Source organism: Mus pahari, chromosome 14, assembly GCF_900095145.1.
Source record: "Mus pahari chromosome 14, PAHARI_EIJ_v1.1, whole genome shotgun sequence".
Taxonomy (NCBI): domain Eukaryota; kingdom Metazoa; phylum Chordata; class Mammalia; order Rodentia; family Muridae; genus Mus; species Mus pahari.
In genome coordinates, this window is record NC_034603.1 from 55,706,158 (window position 1) to 55,724,913 (window position 18,756).

At 44.6% G+C, this 18,756-nt stretch overlaps 2 protein-coding genes across 3 annotated transcripts; one reads left to right on the plus strand and one right to left on the minus strand.

The window, feature by feature from the left end:
* Positions 1–949: 949 nt before the first annotated feature.
* On the minus strand, positions 950–1,588 carry LOC110331843 (laforin-like). The gene has a single exon (XM_021212707.2). The coding sequence runs from the start codon at positions 1,586–1,588 to the stop codon at positions 974–976; it is 615 nt and encodes a 204-aa protein (XP_021068366.1). The 3' UTR covers positions 950–973.
* Vezf1 (vascular endothelial zinc finger 1) lies at positions 1,424–18,548 on the plus strand. 2 transcript variants are annotated; one of them, XM_021212521.2, is made up of 6 exons: positions 1,424–1,619; positions 6,378–7,072; positions 8,148–8,211; positions 9,721–9,922; positions 12,161–12,313; positions 15,218–18,548. In XM_021212521.2, exons 1-6 carry the CDS (start codon positions 1,587–1,589, stop codon positions 15,643–15,645), a joined length of 1,575 nt encoding a protein of 524 aa, XP_021068180.1. In that variant the 5' UTR covers positions 1,424–1,586; the 3' UTR covers positions 15,646–18,548. The 2 variants fall into 2 exon arrangements, with proteins under 2 accessions (XP_021068180.1, XP_021068181.1); XM_021212522.2 differs by having other exon boundaries at positions 1,425–1,619; positions 9,739–9,922.
* Positions 18,549–18,756: the final 208 nt, after the last annotated feature.

Sequence of the window (18,756 nt, forward strand, 5' to 3'; positions counted from 1 at the left end):
TCCTGGCCCCTTTATTCTGGTGACTGATGGAAGAGTGGGAGGGAAATATATTTAATGGTTGGAAAAACATCAAATTACTATACCTCTTCAGTTTCTATTCCTATAGAATTTTGCAACTATGGTATTTGGATCGGTCATTCATATACATATATAATATAATATATATATATATATATATATATATATATATATATATTATATTATATATATTAGGGGAAGTTGAATATATGTCTTTTATTAGAACTCTCTGGAGGGCATAAGAGTCAGTTTGAAATATGTTGAAGTCCTGAAATAATGTGCTCATTGTGCCCATCTGAAGAGTTGTTTTTTTAAAAAAAATTATAAAAATATCATAGATGGAGCCTCCCCCTCATTTCCCCACCACAGATTTCTTGGACTAGATACATGTTTAATAATAGCTTGTCTCTGATATTCACAGTAACTACCTCTATGTGAGGAAAGGATAGAAAACATTCAAGACATGGGCTTAAGATCTACAGATTCCAACCAGTAGCAGTGGCTGACTCCTACACAGAAGACTGGGAACTGCAAACAGGCTGGGGTCACCTCAGTGACATCTGACGCTGTCCAACCAGAAGTCTGACTTGTATGTGCGTGTGCTGCAGGAATTGAAAAATTACTAAAAGACTAAAATGTTTTGCCTCTATACTTTCTCATTTGTTTTCATTGTTTGTTTTTAATCCTGGTGGGAGAGGGGTTTTCAAGTATTTTCTATATCTGGAATGAAAGGGAAGCGGTCCCGTCACCCAAGAATAACCCAGTAATGACATCTGAACGCGTGGGAAGTGTTTCCCTCCACACTAGGCGCTTTAAGGCTGTACCCTAGTGGAATTCCCTGCTCAAAAATGAAGACCACGCAAAGGGTGATGGCGATGTCACAGCAAGAGCGCTGAGGGCTTAGCTGGTCAGGAATAAAATTCCCCGAGGGTAGGGGACACTAGGAGCCAACATCCTAGGTCGTAGGTGGAAGCTGTGAAGTGCTTGACCGGTTGAAGGGCCAGGTGACCAACCGGAGCTCTGACTGCCGCTGGGGGTATGAGAGGGACGCGACGCCGCCGGGTACCAAGTCAGAGTCACGAGAGGCAGCCCAGCTGTGCCCAGTGGGCCAGCGCCAGACCCTGGCGTCCTCCATCTTCTCTCCTGAGCTCCCCCTGCTCCAGCTGCCTGAGCCACGGACCGCAGCATCACACACCCCCGCGGGGGGGGACGCCGCGCCCCATCCCCGCCCCCGGCCCCACCCCAGCCCCCGCGCGGGCGCCCTGACCCCACCGCCCGCGGGCACTGGCTGAGCTCCGAGGCGGCGCGCCGGCGGCGGGGACGCCCGGAGGGGGTCGAGGCGGCTGGGGGCGGCGGCGGCCGGGCCGGGGCTCCCCCCCCGCCCGCGCTCGCCGCCGCGGTGGTGCGTCCCGGAGGTTACCGGAAGTGGCCGCGCTCGGCGCTGCCATGTTGAGGAGCCGCCGCTGCCGCTGCCGCCGCCGCCGCCGCCGCTTTGTTGTCGCCTCCTCCGCCTGAGGAGGCTCCCCGAGCGGGGGGAGTGGGGAGGAGGGGGGTCGGCCGCCGCAGCCATGGAGGCCAACTGGACCGCGTTCCTGTTCCAGGTACTGGGGGCCCCGGGGGGGTCGGGGGGCCAGGGGGGCCGGGCCGGGCTCGGGCGGGCGCTCCTCCCCTCCCGGCTCCGCTCTCCGGCCCGGCCTTAATCCCCCTTTGTTTTTCCGCCCGCCCGCTCCGGCGGAGCCCGGCCGCCGAGGTGAAAGGAGGCGGCCTCGCGGGGTGCGGGGGAGAAGCAGGCCTCGGGGTGAACCCGGGCCCCCCCAGGCACACACGCACACACACACACCCTTCCCTCCCGCCCCGAAGGGGAAGGGAGGAGGCCGGCCGCTGTCACCACCCCGCGGCCCAGAGAAAGGAGGGCGCCCGGGCCGCTGTGGAGCGCGGGCCGCTCGGCCAGTGCGCGCCCGAGCGGGGCGGCGCGGCGCAGCGAGGGGGTCTCCGGGTCCCGCTCCGAGTCCCCATCCATCTTTCGCTCGCGCTTTTCGCGTCACCTCTCTTTGTGTGTGTGTGTGTGTGTGTGTGTGTGTGTGTGTGTGTGTGCTTGTGTGTTGACTTTCTGACCCTCCTCCCACATCCCGCGAATAGCGGGTATCTCTGGCTTCGCCGCCACTCCCCCTTCTCGCCGCCCCCTCGGGTGGACCCGACGGGGGGGTGTTGCGAGCGTGGTTCTCTGCAAACTTTTCTCCGTTCCTAGCTCAAGTCCTGGGCGAGCCCTGGCAGCTGGTCCCCTCGCCTCTGTCCAGCTCCTGCGGTCCCATTGAGCTTGGGGAATCCCCGAGCCGGCGGGGCCGGGCGGGGGCGGGGAGCGGCGGGGGCCGGGACTCCTGCAGGCCCGACCTTCCCCGGAGCGCGTCTCGCTAGACTCGCTCCGCGGCCCGCTCGAACGTTCGCTCCGGCCCAGTGGGCGGCGGGAAGCGGAGAGGGAGCGCAAAATCCACTTACAAAGCCCCTAGATGAGTCACTCATGGAGCGTGGGGGTCTTCGCTTCTTCTTCTTGTTTTTCTTTTTGCCAGAAACTAAAGCTAGTGTTAGCGGATACCCTTCTCCTACCACTTTAATGCGGGACCCCTGCTTGGAACTTTTTTTTTCCCCACTCTGCTTCCTTTCTGTTTGCAAATGCATTGATGAGCAGTAGAGATGAGCACACGCAGAAACTTCAGAACTAAAGGTTAGGAAGCTAGTCGTTTTTAAAATGTGTCCTTCCCGCTTCCCTCTTTTGAGTTTTCCTAAATACTTCGTGAAATTCCAAACGTGTAGCTTGGGCGCTTGAGACCTTTGGAAATGCAGAATCTTCAAAAGATTATACTTTCAGCATCTGGTCCCATCCCGGTGGAGTTAATATGGGGAATTGGAGAATTCAAAATTACCCATTGTGTAATCTGGCTTGTCCTATTAAGACATATTTCAAATGTGAGCAGTTTTTTATTTTAAGTAGTTATTGAAATAAATGGACTTACTAAAGTTGGAAATTCTTAAGATTTTGCAACTCCTGAATGTCCCACTTTATCATCCTGATCTGGTATTGATTTTATTGTGCTTTGATGAGCTTGTTAATAAAGTGATGGTCAACTTAAGAATGGATTGGCAAAGAAATACAGACCTAGCTGGCATGAGGGTTGGTGCAAAGATGTTAAGTGCTTTCTTTAGAAGAAGCTTACAAATGATCGTTTGACAGTAAAGGACTGATGAGTTTTAGACGCAGTTTAAACAGTATTACACTGGGTATCTGTAAACTCGATGGAGGTGAACAATGCAAGCCCTTTATGTGAAGAAGAAACCCATAGTTCATCTTTGGGAAGTTAGTTGAAAGATCCCACGAAATACTTTTAAAAGCTATTTGAACTATTTTCCTGGATAAAGCTAATGCCAGCCTATTAATTTTTTTCCACCTGATGAGATGTGAAAGCTCATATTTAATACTGGACATGCAGTGTATGCTGTGAAAATCTTTGAAGAGCTGTAATTTAGAGCTGAGGACAGTGAATAAAGAAGGCCCTTCGTATGGAAAGGTGGCATAGACACGCAGTTCTGGTTCTCAGAGACCCCCACTGGGGAAATGCAGTTAAACTCTGTGTCTGGAGCACCATGTTGAATTTATATCTTTAAGCAAGTTTTAATAACCTGCCTGCTTACCAGATAACATGGTGGGAAGTGAAAGTGTAGCTCTTAAAGTATGTGATGGGTGATTCCTACAGGACATTCGAGAGATGACTCACCGATGCTAATTTGTTTCAGTACAGAATCTTTTACCCTCTGGCAACGGAGATTTCATGGTTCCACATCCTACCACCCTGAGTGTTGAAATAATATTTCTGGTTTTGTTGTTGTTGTTTGATTGGTTCCTTGTTTTGTTTTAGTTAGTTAGTTTGTTTGCCAGTCCCATTGAAAGGAAATCTTGGGCAGGGTGAGAGCTGTGCACTTGAGTTAGAACATGAAATTTAAACTTTGATGTGATTATGCTAGCCAAATAAAAGTTTACTGAAAACTTATATTTGAGAAATAAATCCCCTCACTGAAAGGCAGGCCATGGTTATTATTCAGCCCTCCCTCAGAGAACAAGTTGAGGAAAGTTGGCTTTCTTAGCCAGTGGGCAAGTGTGGGCTCTTAGCCAGTGGGCAAGTGTGGGCTCTTAGCAGCCTTCAGGGACTGATTAGTCTGGTGGTTCTGTAGCATTTTACTCAAGACACAAGGACCTGAGGTGGCCCTCCGAGTGAGCTCCAACTATGCTATAAACCGGTTTGTACCGCACAAACATCTGAATTGGTGAATGACAGGAATTTCTTTTAGTTTTCCATCCTACTAATGGTTGTTTAGAATTGAAAAATAGCTCAAATGTTCTAAGTTTGAACTTTGTCCAGAAGATTTGCATCCCGCAGTGGCTGATCTGTTAGCCTTTGAAACTGTATATCCTGAGCTAGCTTCAGCTCTTAACTGTTTGCAGTCTGTATGGAAACCTGGGCATCCTGCCTAGCTGGAAAAAGAGTAAGACCAGAGACCAAATTGTGCTATCACCTGGGTGGGTAGCCCCCAAGTTCTAAGAGCTGCACAAATTAAATGGGAATGAGCTGTAATTCGGTAGCCTGTAAGTAGCTACAATTTCTGAGTATCATTCTCAAGCTTGAAAGACATTTAAGTCAAAAATTGTTAAATTCAGACCACTACCTTTGGACACCTTGCCTCCTGACCTTTGGGGGAGCCTGGTTCCAGGCATAGCCTCTGACCTCTCATTAAGTGGACGTAGGGTAGATGTTCGTGACGTCAGAGGAGGGGCCATTTGCTGTTTTGTTTTCTGTGTCTTTAATCAACTCAGCTAATCAGTGACTCATCAAAGAGCGTGATGGTAAGGAAAGTTGAAGTGTCTAAGGTGGTGAGATAGGCTCTTCCTAGATGTCGCATATAGCTTAAAATATGTGGAACTTTTAGCTCTGTCCTTTTAGGATTATAAAACTCAAGCATAGGGGCTTGGGTTCACTGTCAAGTATTTCAAAAATAATGTTGGTAAAGAACAACATATTAGCGAGAGCTATTTCAAGAACTTTTTCCATCATTTTCTAAAATTTCCGAACAGTGGTCTGGCTCCAGTCTTGAAGCAGAGAAGCACATCATGACAGCGTATATCTAATACCTTTCCCAACCAGTGGATGTGCCTGCAGTTTGGGTTTTCTTTTACTAAGTGTTGGTTAAGGACACAAACTCTAGTGGAAGATTGGTGATCTGAGAAACAACTGGCAGGTATTTTGCCACCTTCCCAGATGCCTTCCCAGTTAATAAATGGCAGATTTCATTTCAGCCAAATCTTGTAGTAGCGTTAAGTGATGAGCTTTCTAAGGAAACTTAATAGCTGGTATATGTCTTCACAGAGCTCCATTCCTAGCTCAATCACTAGTTTCCTTCTTATAGAGAGGGAGAGACTTGGTGCTTTTTCTGTCCTGAGTAACAGACAATTAGATGATTGTGTTAGTCATATACAGAGTTTGTATATTGATGCAATCTAAGGGACTGTTAAATACTTAGACTGGCATTTCATTTTTTTTAACAAGTTATTTAAACTTGGTTTCTGTATTGACAGTCAGAATGCTCAGTGGTTTCATCACTAATACATCCCTCATGAGCCAGGGTACTGTATACTTTAGTCAGCTGTTTGAAAGTACGATTGCGAGCCGGGCCTGGTGGCGCAGGCCTTTAATCCCAGCACTCGGGAGGCAGAGGCAGGCGGATTTCTGAGTTCGAGGCCAGCCTGGTCTACCAAGNCCTGGTCTACCAAGTGAGTTCCAGGACAGCCAGAGCTATACAGAGAAACCCTGTCTTGAAAAACCAAAAAAAAAAAAAAAAAAAAAAAAAAAAAAGAAAGAAAGTACGATTGCTGTCAGCAGCGTAGATGCAAAAACCTTTGGATCAGCTGCAATTTCCATTGTTTTGTACCCAGAGCTCTTGAGAGACTCTGTAGCTCTGTTGCAAAGAACAAGAGAACAGCTCATAGCCCGGCGTCGTGGCACACGCCTTTAATCCCAGCACTCGGGAGGCAGAGGCAGGCGCATTTCTGAGTTGGAGGCCAGCCTGGTCTACAGAGTGAGTTCCAGGACAGCCAGGGCTATACAGAAAAACTCTGTCTTGAAAAGAGAGAGAGAGAGAGAGAGAGAGAGAGAGAGAGAGAGAGAGAGAGAGAGAGAGAGAGAGAACGAGAGAGAACAGCTCACAGGCTCACAGGCCCTGGACTGTGTCTTCTGCTTGTCTGTCTAGAGCATGTTGAATGGTTAAGGTCACTGTGGAGGCTCACATTCTCAAGTGTAAATGTTTGGTTTTAGGCCCATGAAGCATCCCATCACCAACAGCAGGCAGCGCAGAACAGCTTGCTGCCCCTCCTGAGTTCTGCTGTGGAGCCCCCTGATCAGAAACCGTTGCTTCCAATACCAATTACTCAGAAACCTCAGGCTGCACCAGAAACATTAAAGGATGCCATTGGGATTAAAAAAGAAAAACCCAAAACTTCGTTTGTGTGCACTTACTGCAGTAAAGCATTCAGGGACAGCTATCACCTGAGGCGCCATCAGTCCTGCCACACAGGGATCAAGTTGGTGTCTCGGGCAAAGAAAACCCCCACCACGGTGGTTCCCCTTATCTCCACCATTGCTGGGGACAGCAGCCGAACTTCGTTGGTTTCAACTATTGCAGGCATCTTGTCAACAGTCACTACATCTTCCTCGGGCACCAACCCCAGCAGCAGCGCTAGTACCACAGCAATGCCTGTGCCCCAGTCTGTCAAGAAACCCAGTAAGCCAGTCAAGAAGAACCACGCCTGTGAGATGTGTGGGAAGGCCTTCCGGGATGTGTACCACCTCAACCGGCACAAGCTTTCCCATTCGGACGAAAAGCCCTTTGAGTGTCCTATTTGTAATCAGCGCTTCAAGAGGAAGGACCGGATGACTTACCATGTGAGGTCTCATGAAGGAGGCATCACCAAACCCTATACTTGCAGTGTTTGTGGGAAAGGCTTCTCAAGGTACTGCATCTTGCTTTGCTTCTTCATTATGGTACTAGTGAGCTTCAGTTTGTGTCTGTGATCTAGGCTTCTGTGAGAAGGTGCATGTGCAGGTCTACGTTATTAGAGGAGGTTGCTGATTACTATTGTGTGCTTAGGTCTAACGCTGGTGTGGTATGATTGACAAGTGCATTCACAGCATTTAACCTGTTCTGTCATTTAAGGAGGTACTTTGATAGCTCCAGGCCTTCGTTTGGCACATGTTCCTTGTAGCTCCAACTATCCCACCAGTGTTTAGTTCCATTGGAGAACTGGATACAAGGATCACTGTGCAAATCAAAGAAACTTTCCTGTTAGTTGGGATGACCTTGGATTTTCTTTTCCTTTTTTTAAATATTTAGTTATTATGTATACAGTATTCTGCTTGCATGTGTGCCTGCAGGCCAGAAGAAGGCACCAGATCTCATTACAGATGATTATGAGCCACTATGTGGTTGCTGGGAATCAAACTCAGGGCCAGGGCTTTTATCCTCTGGGCCATCTCTCCACCCAACCTCAGATATTCTCAATGCAACTTTTTTTTTTTTTTTTTTTTTTNTTTTTTGAGACAGGGTTTCTCTGTGTAGTCCTGGCTGTCCTGGAACTCACTTTGTAGACCAGGCTGACCTCGAACTCAGAAATCTGCCTCCCAAGTGCTGGGATTAAAGGTGTGCGCCACCACGCCAGGCTCGATGCAACTTTTAAGAATACCGAACCCCCTCTCTCCCATTTGTTATGAGTGTATTATTTCATTTAAAAAATAAAAGCTATTAGAGTTGACACAGTGGTAGTTACTCCTCGTATTAGAACTAAAACTTTGAGTGTTTGTGATTGTAAAGAATCAGGACTTAGTATGATCTGAAGAAAAGTAACAGGTGAGGGATTAAGGTTTGTGTCTGTGATGTGAGAGGTAAGGAGAGTTACACCGAGGGCTGAGGGAGTTGGTAATTCTTGCTTTCTGCAGAGTGTTCCCTGTGGTCTGCCAAGGTGCAGCGTCACATAAGTAACATTCTCTCTGAGGGTTCCCTTACATCTTCTGTTTGAAACTCTTTTACAGGCCTGACCACCTAAGCTGTCATGTAAAACATGTGCATTCAACAGAAAGACCCTTCAAATGCCAAGTAAGAGTTAAAATGATTTATCCTCACGTCGCACTTGGTGCACATTATCCAAAAAGTTGGAGCCAGTCAAATCTTGTGCTCCTTGATAGTCTTCAAGTCACTGATTGGAGTGAATGTGGTTCATTGGAATTCTAGTTTTATAATATGTATAACAGTATATTTTTATAATAAAAGATGGTTTTAAAACATAAGTATATTTTGTGTGGCTACATTTTATGTCGCCCCCTTTCCTTAAGCAATGGCAATTTTCAGTGTTAGAGGGGAAATATTTTTTCTAAATTAAAAAATGTATATGTGTATATTCCTAAGTATATGATTTGTGTACCATATGTGTACAGAAGCCTGAGTAGGTTAGAAGAAGGTATCATATCTCCTGGATATGATTAGAGTCACAGATGGTTGTGAAACACTACATGGATGCTAGGAACTGAACTTGGGTTCTTTACAAGAGCAGGCAATGCTCTTAACTGCGGAGCCATGTTGCCAGCCTTTTTGTATTTTTTTTTTTAAGATTTGTTTTTTTTTTTATATTATGCATATGAATATTTGCTTTATATATACTTATATATGCACTGTGTGCATGCCTGGTGCCCAAGCAGGGCAAAATAAGTTGTCAGATCCCCTGGAACTGGGGTTACAGATGCTTGCTCATGAGCCACCATGTGAGTGCTGGGAGCTGAACCCGGGTCCTCTGCAAGAGCAGCCACTGTTCTTAAACAACAGCCATCTCCCCAGCTAAAAGAAGGGGATCACTTTATAGTGCATTTTCTGTTACCACTGGCATAACTGTATCTTCTGGGTTTTTGGATGCTGTGACCAAATTGGAAAATTAAAAAATATATAGTTAGATTAGTGATTTTTATCTGACATAAATTATGATAATGAAAAAGCTAAGAATTTTGCTAAATCAAATGACTGTTTTAGACATTCCTGATCTTAGGCTATTGCTGGACATTCTTTAGTTTGCCTTTCATTTGTTCATTAATGACTGGTTTTATTAAGTAAATGACTTGAATTCTAAGAAAAATCTAACTGGAGGAAGGATGCAAGTGCCGTTGAGTGAATACTAGCCGTGTATCAGGCTCAATCCACCAGGAGTTTTGTGACAGCTGTTAACCCTGTTCCATGAGACATCGGCTAGGCTGTCTTGTTTGGGATTGCACTGCTTAGTGATTTACACAACTCTGTTTAAATCTAGGCTTTTGTTTTGTATTGTTTTGTCCTTGCAGTGCTGAGAACTGAACGCAGGAGGCAGGTACTCTATCACGAAGCCCCACCTCCAGCCCTAGATCTAGGTTTAACTGAGTGTGGGCCTCATCTTTTCACATCTCTATGTTGATGTTTTCTTCCTCCAAATAGAAGCATCTAAAATTCACCAGATGTTTTAGTATTATCTGTGCAATGAAAATTATACTAGTTCAACCAGCTTGCTGATACGGGTAGGGGTAATGTGTTAAAATATACGTACTTTAAAATGAGTTGAACAGGATAGTCTATATTTAAAAAAAGTTTTCCTCCCTCATGCAGACGTGCACTGCTGCCTTTGCCACCAAAGACAGACTACGGACACACATGGTGCGCCACGAAGGCAAGGTATCATGTAACATCTGCGGGAAGCTCTTGAGTGCAGCATATATCACCAGCCACTTAAAGACACACGGGCAGAGCCAAAGTATCAACTGTAACACGTGCAAGCAAGGCATCAGCAAAAGTAGGTGATGGTGCAGATCGTTTGCATTGCATATTGATGAGAATCTAGGGTTTTTCATTATATCAAAGATAATTGTGACTGTGCTCTCAGGGCTGTATTAATGTTTCTCTTGTTTCCTCCTATCACCAAAATAGCATTGGAGAGAGCATATTGGTGCTGGAGCAATGCTTTAAATACGTGTATGCAAACAAGAGTGTTACACTCTCCATTCATTTGCTTCTGTTCCGTACTTGTCTGCTGCTAATTATACCACAGAGCAGAATTCACCCCAGCTGTTTTCAGTGCTGTTGTTTGCGGCTGGATAAGAGCTCTGGTGCTTAGAATCGCAGCAGCGGAGTGTGGTCTTCACACCTGTATTCCTGAGCATGGGAGGTGGAAGCAGGAGGATCAGAAGTCCAAGATATAGAGTACATTTGAGCCAGCCTGAGCTACATGAGACTGTATCTCAAAATAATATAGTATAACTTAATACAATAATAATAAACAAACCAAGGATGGTGGCACATACTTATAATCCTAGCACCTGGGAGATGGAATTGGGAGGATCAGGAGTTCAAAGCTAGCACCACCAACAGAGGCAATTTGAGACCAGCCTGAACTACATGAGACCTTGTGTCAAAACATGCATGTGTGAGCACGCACACACACAGAAGGGAGCATATCATAACATTTGAGGGTCTGAATATTTGGCTTGCCTTAAATTCAGAATTGAAGACAAAATAGACTAATAAGTTATATTATTATATAATTATATAAGTTATATTAATTATATATAATCATTACATATCCATAATTCCAGAGACTTATGGATAAAATTTAATACTTAATTTACCCAACTTTTTTTTTTTTCTTTTTTCTTTTTTTTTTCTTTTTTTAATTTGAAACAGGGTTTCTCTGTGTAGTCCAGGCTGTCCTGGAACTCTCTGTAAACCAGGCTGGCTTTGAACTCAGAAATCCACCTGCCTCTGCCTCCCAAGTGCTAGGATTAACCAACTTTTGTTTGTTTGTTTTGTTTTTTGTTTTTCTCGAGACAGGGTTTCTCTGTGTAGCTCTGGCTGTCCTGGAACTCACTCTGTAGACCAGGTTGGCCTCGAACTCAGAAGTCTGCCTGCCTCTGCCTCCCAAATACTAGTTTTAAAGGTGTGTGCCACCACACTTGGCTATTTTTAATGTGTTTTAATCTCATCTTCTTGTGCATCTTTGTGAGTATATTGGGTTCTTTATCTAGCATGCTATGCTTTATGGAAATTTACTTTTAATGTATGTCTTTAATAAATATGTTTGATAGATTATTAAATATTGAGCCCATGCTAACATTATCCAACTTCCTTTTTTCAAAGATAATTCCTTTTTGATATAGCTAAGAATTATTTTCTTTCTTATAGTAGTTTTCTCTAGTTCTATAGATTATTGGAAAGGACATTTAGTGGGTGTACACACACATTCCATAGTGCAAGTATGGGGTCAGAGGGAACTTTGGGGGTTTGGTTCTCTCCTTCCACCACAATGACCCCAGAGATTGAGGTCGTCAGGCTTGGTGCCAGGTGCCCTTACCTGCTGAGCCAGCTTGTTGGCCTTAGTTTGCTGATTTTTTTTTTTTTTTTNTTTTTTNTGGTTTTTTGAGACAGGGTTTCTCTGTGTAGCCNTGGCTGTNCTGGAACTCACTCTGTAGACCAGGCTGGCCTCGAACTCAGAAATCCGCCTGCCTCTGCCTCCCGAGTGCTGGGATCAAAGGTGTGTGCCACCACGCCCGGCTCAGTTTGCTGATTTTTAGTGAACTTATTTGTCTTGTTTGATATAGATACAAGTGGGGAAAATGCACTACATGAAGAGCTCTTGGTTAAATGACAGTGGTTATGGCGGCACAAGGAGGCCGAAGCATCTGGGTTTAGGTTCGTTAGGTTTTGGAACAGAGTCTTACTGTACAGTCTAGGCTGGCCTAGAGCTCACAGTGTAGATCATCAGATTGGTTGAGAACTCAGAGATCCATCTGCCTCTGCCTCTCTGCCTCTGCTCTGCCTAGTCCCAGGATTAAAAGTGTGCTCCCACACCGGGCTTGGGTTTCTTTGCTGTTTGTTTTGATAGGGTCTTATGCTTAGAATGGGACCCAGGCCTTCCTGCATGTTAGCTAAGCACTATTAGAGCTGACCTGTATCTCTAGCTCCTAGGTTTGGATTTGAAAACGTGGCCACACTTTTTCAAGGTAAACACAGTGTTTGTGCTTTGTTTTTGGAATAGCGTGCATGAGTGAGGAGACCAGCAATCAGAAGCAGCAGCAGCAGCAGCAGCAGCAACAGCAGCAGCAGCAACAACAACATGTTACAAGCTGGCCAGGGAAGCAGGTAGAGACACTGAGACTGTGGGAAGAAGCTGTCAAAGCAAGAAAGAAAGGTAAGAAGGGGCTTTCAGTGCTCCAGGGGTGGTTCAAAAAGTGTTAGCTGTAGTATTCCAGTTAACAGGGTGGGGTGGGGCACAGCAGTGCAGGGATCTAGCTTCACAGCGCTGCTTTACTGGACAGGGTTTAGTACAGTCTAGGTATTGGCGACAGAGCTTCCATGTAGGGCTTGATCACTGGGACATGTTCTCAGTGTTTCCTGCCTTGTTCTTCCTGTGGATTTACTTTTGTTAGATATATAGTCAAAGTTAGGCGCCACCCCCTGTTTTGTTTTGAGACAGGGTCTCTCTGTATAGGCCTGGCTATCCTGGAACTCTGTCTGTACACTAAGTAGGCCTTAAAATCACAGGGCCGGGCTTGCCTCTGCCTCCCAGGTGCTGGGATTAAAGGCATGTACCACGGTTCCTCTCATGAACTCCTTTTTAATTTTTAGAATACTCCCACTTTTTGAGGTGAATGAGCTGTCCTTGTAGAAGTTCATTTTCTCATAGCTGATTTTCTACCTCTTAGGGCTGGTCCTTCAGTGATTACTTGGTGCGTAATTCAGACCTTACTACCCCACTGTCTTTTGTCTTGGTTCTTGATCTCTCCCTTAGACCTTTGAAGGGCTGGCCCTACCTTAAGCTGCTGAGAATTTTATATACAAATTGATGATGATAATAATAATTGTATAGTACTTGAAGGTAGTATTGTGAAGGATATTTTCACTAGAGAAGGAGTCAAAGTGTTTGAAGTCATAGTAAGAGATTGCTTGTGGGCTGGGGCACAGTTCAGTGGTAAACATTTCCCTTCTGTGTACAGTACCAAAAGTTTGATCCTCTAGAGTGAAAAGAAGACTGGAGGGGAGGCAGGGAAGTGGCACCCAAGACAGAAACGCCTTCCTTTGAGCAGAGATGAGAAGAACCCCAGCATGGCACCATCACCCAGGAAGCAGAAAGCGCGTGGGCCTTCTCCCATCCCCACTCATGCACACTTGTGTTCCTGTTGCATCTCAGTCGGTTCTGTTTGCTTTGCACAATAAGACTTGTTCAGCCCACCTCCTGACCTGCATTAAACAGAGTGCTATTGTGTTCCTGTTTGTAGCTGGGGTCGCTCTGAGAGAGGAGACTGCTATATTGAAAAGCTAATGAAAATCTAAACATGAATCAAAAGTGTCACTTTTTTGTTTGTTTTTGGTTTTTGGTTTTTGTTTTTGTTTTTGTTTTTGTTTTTTGAGACAGGGTCTCACTGTATAGCCCTAGCTGTACTAGAGCTCCCTATCACACTAGACTGGCCTCAAATCCAGAGATCCACACCTAGCCAGAAGTGTCCTTTAAATATTATACCTGAATACATTTTAAATTCCCAAACCTGGATAAAAATCAGAATATCATTGAGGAAACTTTAACTTTATAAATTTCCCAGGCTCCATTTCAGTTTCTCTATTGAATATCCCAGCAATCTTTTTTTTTTTTTTTAAATGAAGCCTCTCTAACTGGTTTTTATCATTAGTCTTGTGTGGCAACTCCTAGTGTGTACTGTGAAGCATAAGATAAGGTCATACCAGTCAAAGAAGGGCTGCTCACTGACATGAAGTGGTTTGATCATATGCACACCTCCAGTGTGTCCAAGGTCTGTTTCCTTACTGCCATTTATGTAGGTGGTACTGAGTTTTCTTGTGGAGGAGTGAGATGGACTGTCACCCTCTAGGATTTTTTAAAATTAAGATTTATTATGTATGTGTATGAATGTTTTGCCTGAATATATGTCTATGTACCATGTGCATGCCCGGTGCCAACAGAAGCCAGAATAGGCTTCAGATCCTCTGATATTGGAGTTACAGATTGTCCTGAGCCACCATGGAGGTGCTGGGAGAACCCAGGTTGCCTGCAGGAGTAACATGTGCTGAGCTAGCTCTCCAGCCCCAGGAATCTTTTAAAGATCTATTCAGGCATTGCTGGGTAACAAGGACTAAGGTTCCTCAACATGCCACAGGACTTCCTAGCTTTACTTAGTCCAACTTGGTATGCATAGTGGTGTGTGTGATGTGTACAATTAGATGATACTGGGCATGAGATAGATAATTCTATCAGCATTAGAAAGAAAAGGAAGTGTGGAGTGCAGGAAAGAAGACAACATAAGAAGCTTTATAAGTTAGGCGTGGTGGTGCACGCCTTTACTCCCAACACTGGGGAGACAGAGGCAGGTAGAAGATCTCTGTGAGTTTGAGCCCAGCCTGGTCTACATAACCAGTTCCAGACCAGCAAAGGCTACATAGTGAGACCCTGTCTTGAAAAGAAAAGAAACATTACACACTACATTATTTAACTTAGTTTTCCTTTGACCCAGACACACACTGAAATAGTGTTCATCGTGCTTTATCCGTTTTTAACACCTCAGCAGAATGTGGCTTTCCATCTAAGAAGCCCTAAACATGCTGTGTGCATGAGTAGGCCTCCGCTAGGTACAGTGTGCCTTCTGAGAGCTTCCCAGCTTTGGTAGACAGGCTCTGTCCCACTGGCCTACTGGTGTGGACTCTTCCCAGGAAAGGCTCTAGAACTCAGGAGACCTGCATGAAGGAGGGAGGATTTTTAGCCCTACTTAAAATCTCTGCTCCTCAGAGTATCTTGCATAGCTGATCCTCTCAGCATCTCTGTGAGGTAGGTAAGTAAATCTGAACTGAAGTCAAAAGTTCAGGGCTAACCAGGTTGCTCAGGTCTTCCCAGGCACCAGAGAAGAGATCCATGTACTGGGCCCTGGCCCCAGGATGTGCTCAGGAGGTCCTCGCTTCGTATTTGATCACTTGGTAGAAACTGGAATTTGATTTATTAAATGTTCTTTTTAATAGAAATTAGTTCAGAAGCTGAATTTTGCCTATAGTTTTGAGAGTCTAAAGTCCCCCTTTTGTCTTCTCCTTTTAGAAGCTGCCAACCTGTGCCAAACCTCCACGGCTGCTACGACACCTGTGACTCTCACTACTCCATTCAATATAACGTCCTCTGTGTCATCTGGGACTATGTCAAACCCAGTCACAGTGGCAGCTGCAATGAGCATGAGAAGTCCAGTAAATGTCTCAAGTGCAGTTAATATAACCAGCCCAATGAACATAGGGCATCCCGTAACCATAACCAGCCCCTTAGCCATGACCTCGCCTTTAACACTCACCACCCCAGTCAACCTCCCCACCCCTGTGACCGCCCCAGTGAATATAGCACACCCTGTCACCATCACATCTCCAATGAACCTGCCCACTCCTATGACATTAGCTGCCCCTCTCAATATCGCAATGAGGCCTGTAGAAAGTATGCCTTTCTTGCCCCAAGCTTTGCCTACGTCACCGCCTTGGTAAACAGTATTATAAAGTCAAAATTGGGTTACAGTAAATATTTACCAGCAACTTACCCTTAGTTGATTAAAGCAAAAAGCAGACTATGAAATTGGGAGGTTATATTATGTTAGTAAATAAGAGTGTAGTAGCTCCAATTTTGCTGGGGTTGTTCAAAGTAGGGAATATGTGTAACTTATCACTGGACCGCTTTAGTTTAATCAGAAACCCCTTTAGCTGACACCATTGCTGAAACGGGATAGTAGCTGGCAAGACGAAATGCCAGAATTAAAACCAATCATAAAATCCATTTCAAAATAAAGCATTATTTGTTTTTATTATTTTTAATACAACAGAATCATTTTATTGTAAACACTAGCAGAGTTCTTCCCTGTGTACAAGGTGGATGGTTTTAACCTGGGGTTCTAAACCCACAGACTGAAAACCAGTGTAGCATTGTCTGTGGTTTTGCTCATATGAGTGAATAGAGGCATTGTCATAATAAAATGCATTTCAGAGAATATGCATTTTACCTTTGGGAATATGTTAATTTCAGGCAGCATTCCCTATGGGAAAGGTGATACCAGCTCTGATATGCAAAGCATATGATAATTTATCATTCTAACTTCAACATATAATAGGGATTGTGACCTGATATTTGGAGATGTAAATATTGCTCAGCATATTAATCCTGATGGAATATAGCATTGTAGTTGACTTTTTTTAAAAAAAAACAAAAACTTAAAAAAAAAAACCAACCCAACAAATTGTGTTTTGATGAGAAAAGGCCGCAGCTGACTGAGGAGAAGTCAGGTGTGCACATAGCAGGCTCCTAATGGGTCAGTGGATCCTGTTCAGGAGTAGAGAGAACTTTGGAACAGTTTAAATCTATTGCTTTAAATTGGAAGACATTGGAGGCACTGGGATGTGATATGCCCCTCTCTCTCCCAATCAACGTCTGTTGATGTTACAACAGGCACAGATGTGTTAGATGCTCACTAGAGTTTATGTCTTATATTAAATTGTATACAGTTTTTATTCTAACCACTAACTAGGTAGTATGCCCCTTCAGAACAAGCAGAGCGTACCTTTCCCCCTCCTTCTGTTTAATCAAGTATTGTGCAGATTTGTTCAATTTTGTAAATATGGACATCACTTTTTTTTTCCTTTGAAAAAAACAAAAAACAAAAAAAAACACTTGTATCCGCTTTCTGGAGTTTCCAGGGAGGCAGCTGTCTGCATGCTCCATGGAAACCCTGCAATGATTGTGCACGTTGAGACATGTGCTTTTTGTTTCTTAGCAGGATGCTTTATCCCTGTACATACGGTAGAAACCAAAAGCTAGGGAAACTGATACTCTACGCCATCATGCCACACTTCATGTTTTCAAAGCATCGTGTTAGAGAACAGTTCATTCAAACCAAGAGGCTGTAATTGTTTTTTACATTGCAATATGTTTTGGGTCTTTTTTCATTTTTAATCTTGCAGTTAAGAGATATGGGAATGAGTTTTAGCCCTGCAGAATGCATGCAGGACTGTCACACAAGATGACTTCCGTTTGTTTATACCCCACTGTGTCAGTACAAACATCAAAATACCATACGTCCGAGGCAGACTTCCTACATCAGGGACAGGTATCTGTGTGTCATTATACAAAACAGTTCTAGGGGGATGAACTACATAGTAAAAAAAAATTAAAATAAATAGTACCTAGTGTAAAATAATTTTATAAATGATCTTTTGTACTTTAGGACATTAAATTGTACAACTTTTGTATATAAAAAGCTTAGGAACTTTCTGTTTAGCAGGAAGGCAACACATTCCTACACTTTTAATGTATATGTTTGTTATAATGTCCATGTAAACATGCCCTATGTTTGTGCCTTTTAATTAGTTTGTCTCAATAAACAAAATGTAGAGAAAAATATGTAGCTATGACTTTGTTACAACAGTTCTTATCCACAGTTGAAAAATGGTTTGTTTTTAAGTGTAGATCATTATATGTGAGCTCCTTCAGGGCTCATGGGGGAAGGCCTAGGAATGGCACTGCGGAGACCCGGGAGGGCAGCGGTCACATGTGGAGGAAACCTTCATTTCCTGGCATGTGCTCTGCCTGCTGGGCCTTGTCATCTCTGTTGTGCTGGCAGTCATGGTCCTTATGGTCAGACAACCCAGGCTTCCTCCACAGTGGCCAAGGAGCAGTCCTCAAAATGGGCAGGTGTGGGCCCTTCCCCCAGGCTGCAGCGTGGTTACGAGATCCTGAAAGTATTAGTTGTTACAGAAAGAAAAAAAAAAAAGGATATATACTAGAAATGGTTGTTTTATCAATTCATTGTAAACAGGAGTGAGACTTCATTGTATGACTTCAGTTAAAATGCTATTTTGTATGCATACTTTATTCACTTAAGAAGCTTGTCTGCAATAATAAAGCCACGTTGTGTCTTCTTTGGGGAGGGAGAGAGTTGAGGAAGGATGGGTGAGGGTAGGGCAGAGGGGGCACATATAGGCCGTGTGGTGAAATCCTCCCGTGTCTCGGAACTGAAACTGAGTTGTGATGCTGCTGCTGAAGTGATTCACCCGTGTGTCGAGCGCACCGACAGCCACCGTTCTACAGAAAGGCAGAGTGTGGTTTCCCTCCTGGTTGTAACCTGGTGGAGAGCTTTCCCTTTATCAGGTTGGCAGCTAAACAGTTGTATTAGATAATCTTCAAATCTGACATCCAGCCTGTTATGCTTGCTCTAGGGCTCGCTGCTTGGCCTGCATCTACCTTCTCCTGTGTATTCGTTTCCCTCCTAAGGTGTGCTCCTAAATGAAGGTTTCTATGTACGCAGATGACGATTTACTGTCAATACCAGCACTGTATTACTAACATGCAAAATACTGCAGATTTATTTTGACAAATTAAAGTTAACCAGTCACAACTGTTATGATGGATTGCTTAATGCCGCAGAGGCTTCCTCAGTTCACTGTGATGGGAGAAAATGAGCGAAGTATTACTTCCCCAGGTGTGGGCCTCCTTCCCAGATACACACTTCCTGTTACTGGGCTGGGAAGGGAGGGGCGGTTGGTCCCGTGGTGCCACAGAAAAGGGCGGGTGGGAAGGAACCAGACTACAGAAGGGTAATTACCCCTGCC